Genomic DNA, 4,757 nt, shown 5'->3' with positions numbered 1-4,757 from the left:
TGCATGTACGTCACCAACACCTGTCCCTGAGAGAGTAGAAAAGAAGAAGAGAGGGAGGCTTTTTAGATGGGCTTTTTCTAGGAAATCCAAGAAAACGCCCATCGAAGCCCAACAGGGTCGGTGCAGAAATTGCAGGAACCAAAAACCTCAGAGATGCTCTGATGGTGAAGATGAACAGAAGATCAACACCCAGAGCATCAACACTCCCAGCAACAACAACATTGTTCATTCACTGGACAAAGCTGAAGAGAGCAGTGACACTAACAGTTCAGTGTTCAGGCACGTGTCTCCCTTCAGCGGTGTGAGGGTAGTTAAAGTAGATGTGCATAGAGCTGAAGACAGCAGCGCCACTACACTGCACAGCCATGTGTCTTCCTTCAGCGCTGTGGAGAAGGTTAACGAAGATGAAGCTGAAGAAAACAGCAACTCTTCAGTGTACAGCTGGCACAGCTGTGTATCTACCCTCAACACTGTGCAGGAGGTTGATGCTCCCAGACAAGAGCAAGAGGACATCAACGGGAACAACAGTACTTCTCCAACTGTGTCATCCAACGGGAACAACAGTACTTCTCCAACTGTGTCATCCAGTACTAAAGGGGACCTCAGCGCTCCTTTGTTATCGGATGACAATTTTTGGAAAACTGAGGATGAAATTATCAATTTAAGTTCAAATGCATAGAGAGGTCAGTTTACTACCACAGAGTAACCCCAACATTAAAGTCTTCTTCATTAATGTGGACTGAGGATGGATTTTGGTTGTGTGAGGCCCCATAACACCACAATAATGTGTCCATTTTTAAAGTGTTCTTTCATTTTATGGTTTATACTGTACATTTACTATATACATCAGTATACATGAAGTATACATTTTTGTTTCCCTTGGAGAACAGGTGGCACTCAAATATGTGTTCAAGACAGAATGCTATGAAAATGAGCTGCTGTAGGCTGCTGCTCCCCTTATTTTCTTACTCTCAGAGTACACGGTCACATTAGCGGTTGGATATTTTAACGAAATTTTGCGGGCAAAAAAGGTCCATTGTCAATAGAGTATTAACTTTCAAACCAAGCAGCTTTCTGTTGGTCAGCATGGCACATTCACATGACCAACATGATCGAGCTTTTCCACCCTCACGCAAAACTCCAGAGCGTGTGGATTCCTGTTAAAATGACTGAATTTTGCCCCACGAAATTTCGACAATCAGCCGTAAATGTGACCGCAACTTCAGTAACTATTTCCAGTTGAATTAGTTTAAAGACTTCAAACCTACTTAGGACATAATGAAGATGAGTTACATCACGTCCTCTAATTATCTCACTTTTGTGTAACTTTTATCTCCTGTAGAGTCTATTTGGCAAATTGCTTCCAAATGAGGTCGCTATGATGATTCGTGTGAGCGAAGGCCCCAGCGTTCCCCAAATAATAAAGCTGCTGGACTGGTATGAGACACGGAATGACTACATACTGGTCATAGAGCGGCCCACGCCTTGCAAAGATCTGCGGCAGTATTTAGTGCAAAATGGTGGCAGAATCAGCGAGTCAAAAGCACGAGTTGTGATGCATCAAGTTGTTACTGCTGCAAGAATATGCTTTGAAAAGGGAATCTACCACAGCGACATCAAGCTAGAAAACCTGCTAATCAATGAGAACAGCTTGCAGGTCAAATTAATCGACTTCGGTGTTGGTAGAAGCTTCAAGACGTTTGGTTATACAAGGTACATTGGTACGTATTCTACAAATCTATGGTGACAAGTTATAATGAGCTTTCTAGACAGAGCCAAAAACAGCAAAGATCACTTGTTGAATAAATAGACAAAAAGCTGTAGAAATACAAATTCATTGCAATGGACAAAATCTTGTTCTTTCTTTCAGGTACAAAACTTTACGCTCCCCCTGAAGCTTTCCGCAGAACATGGAGGTATCACGCCAAGCCGGCAACAGTATATTCTTTAGGTGTACTGTTGTTTGTGATGCTGTTTGGGAAGTTCCCTTACAAGGTGAAACCTGAGGTCATTGCCAACATCTTGAGAAAAGCAGGAATTTCCAAAGGTAAGAGCATGTGAACGAATCATACAGGAACTTTCATTACAGCTTAAAATAATGTGATCAGTTACACAAAGTATAAAATGAACAATAATAATCTGACATCTCTCCCCACTTTCTTCACAGAAAGCAAAGAACTGATATCTTCGTGTATGGAGACAGATCCAACCAAGAGGATTGACTTGGACAAGATCCTCGACCATGACTGGTTCCAAGTTTTGCTCCTTAAGCCGGAGAGTCAAAACGAGGAACCCATAGTAAGTGAATTCCCATGCGTGGATTCATGCGTCCTGAGAAAAAGAAAGCTTCGCGCGGATTCATGCGTCCTGAGAAAAATGTAATCCTCGCGTGCTAGGAAAAAAACTTATATGTACATAGATGCAAATACGGGTCCAAGCACAGCTTACATGAACTTTGGAAAAGAAGAGAAAAAAGATTTATTTAAAAAAATATTTATATAAATTACGGGCGACTGCCGCATAAATTTAAACAAAACAACAACATAAAATCCAGGCCTGGTCCTCTCTCGTCTTGCACTGCCGTCACTCTTTTTATCCTTCCGGAGCTCCTCCGTGGGACTCGAGACCGGTGTGGTGGGCAGGTGATGCTCATTTGCACTCGCTCCGTTCCCACGGCCCCGTCCTGCTTGTCACTTACCCCCTAACCTTTTCCAGCACCTAAGGGTTAGGACAGATGAGGCGAGAGAGAAGGAGACAGAAGGATGAAGAGACACAAGAGGCACTGCCATCCAGTCTTCCACCAGCTGGGTGAACTCCTCCACGATGCCTGGTGGTGGCGCCGGATACCACTCGGTGGACGGCTCAACACTCCTCTGCTGCCTGGTGGACGGCGACAACTCCTCCAGCTTTGCGCACCCGGCAGTGAGTCCCCATTTCCCAAACCTTCTGGGTTTCGGCTCAGGGAAGAAGGAGGATGGAACCGGCAAAACAAAACAAAAGTAAAGCAGCAGTCGTCCTCTTTTTATCCTTCCGGAGGTCCTCCATGGGAAATTAAATGCTTAACGTGGCGCTTATATCGCTCCGTTCCCATCGTCTTTATCGTCTCCCCCCTTTTTTAAAATAAAAAAAATATTTATTATTTTTAATAAATATTGCAATATTTCATAAAAAAACAAGTATTATCAGTTTTGATTTCATGGTGACTGTAAAAATGTTTTTGTGCTCATCTAGCAGCTGTTGTGGTTGCTAAGAATTCATCATAAAAAATATGGTGACATTGTTTCAGGTATTATGGGATGGCATATTGATGCCAATATACTTCACAACTTATAACTGCATATTTCATCAAGTGATATAATGTTAAATCATTACCGATAACAAAAATGAGAAGCAAAATTATATATACAAAAAAATTATCATTTCAATCAACATCATACAGACTTCTTTTGGGAATGTCTTTTTATTGTTTTTCATTGGGACTTGTACATCAATGCATTGCTTGCACTTGTTAAACAATTTACAGTGTTTCACTGTATATCAGGGGTACTCAGTTAAATTTCCATGAGGTCCAGCCTCCATATTTCATTTCCAGAGGAGGTCCAGACTATACTTTTTGGAATAGTTATAAATGTCCATGTGGACAGCACTAGTAGAAAAAAGAAATTCAAAATATCAAGGATTAGGGTATTGGGAGCACAGCATTTATAGCCACAAGCACCAATGAGCCATTAGTGATCCAGCTGAAGTGTGTCTTATGATGTGGTTTTTACAGCAAAGTCCACCTTGAATCTTCACTGAAAGTTCAGGTTTGATCATTATATACAGGTGCTGGTCATATAATTAGTTATTTATTATTTTTAAAAATGAAACTTTCATATATTCTAGATTCCCTACATGTAAAGTAAAACATTTCAAAAGTTTTTTTTTTTTTTAAATTTTGATGATTAGAGCGTACAGCTCATGAAAGTCCAAAATCCAGTATTTCAAAATATTAGAATATTTCCTAAGATCAATCAAAAAATGAATTTGCAAAACAGAAAAGTTCAAGTTCTTTAAAGTATGTTCTTTTGTGCACTCAATACTTGATCGGCAGGACATATTACAGCAAATGACTTGCTCCTAGCACAAATTACTGCATCAGTGAAGTGTGGCATGGAAGTGATCAGCCTGTGGCACTGCTGAGGCACTATTGAGCCTTCAGATCATCTGTATATTGTTGGATCGACTGTTTCTCATCTTTCTCTTGAAAATATCCCATAGATTCAGGTCAGGCATGTTGGCTGGCCAATAAAGCACAGTAATATCATGGTCAGCAAACCACTTGGAAGTGGTTTTTGCACTGTGGGCAGGTGCTAAAGTCCTGCTGGAAAAGGAAATCAGCATCTCCATAAAGCTTGTCAGCAGATGGAAGCATAAAGTGCTCCAAAATCTCCTGGAAGATGGCTGCATTGACTTTGCACTTGATAAAACACAATGGACCAACACCAGCAGACATCACAGCCCCCCCAAATCATTACTGACTTCAGAAACTTCACACTAGACTTCAAGCAGCTTGGATTCTGTGCCTCTCCAGTCTTCCTTCAGACTCTGGGACCATGATTTCAACATGAAATGCAAAATTTACTTTTATCTGAAAAGAGGACTTTCGACCACTGTTCACTGTCCAGTTCTTTTTCTCCTTAGCCCAGGTAAGATGCTTCTGACGTTGTCTCTGGTTCAGAAGTGGCTTGGTAGTCCTTTTTCCTGAAGATGTCTGA

The 4,757-nt window shown here is 41.2% G+C and overlaps 1 protein-coding gene across 1 annotated transcript; it reads left to right on the top strand.

Moving 5' to 3' along the window:
• Positions 1-1,342: 1,342 nt before the first annotated feature.
• On the top strand, positions 1,343-2,926 carry LOC127508037 (serine/threonine-protein kinase pim-3-like; the record flags this gene model as incomplete). Its single annotated transcript, XM_051885537.1, has 3 exons — positions 1,343-1,721; positions 1,871-2,047; positions 2,168-2,926. Coding segments are annotated over 3 exons (771 nt in total), but the record flags the coding sequence as incomplete, so codon positions are not given.
• Between the last annotated feature and the right edge of the window lie 1,831 nt (positions 2,927-4,757).

The sequence above is a fragment of the Ctenopharyngodon idella genome, chromosome 3 (assembly GCF_019924925.1).
Source record: "Ctenopharyngodon idella isolate HZGC_01 chromosome 3, HZGC01, whole genome shotgun sequence".
Classification (NCBI taxonomy): domain Eukaryota; kingdom Metazoa; phylum Chordata; class Actinopteri; order Cypriniformes; family Xenocyprididae; genus Ctenopharyngodon; species Ctenopharyngodon idella.
This window is presented reverse-complemented; position numbering and strand designations above follow the sequence as displayed.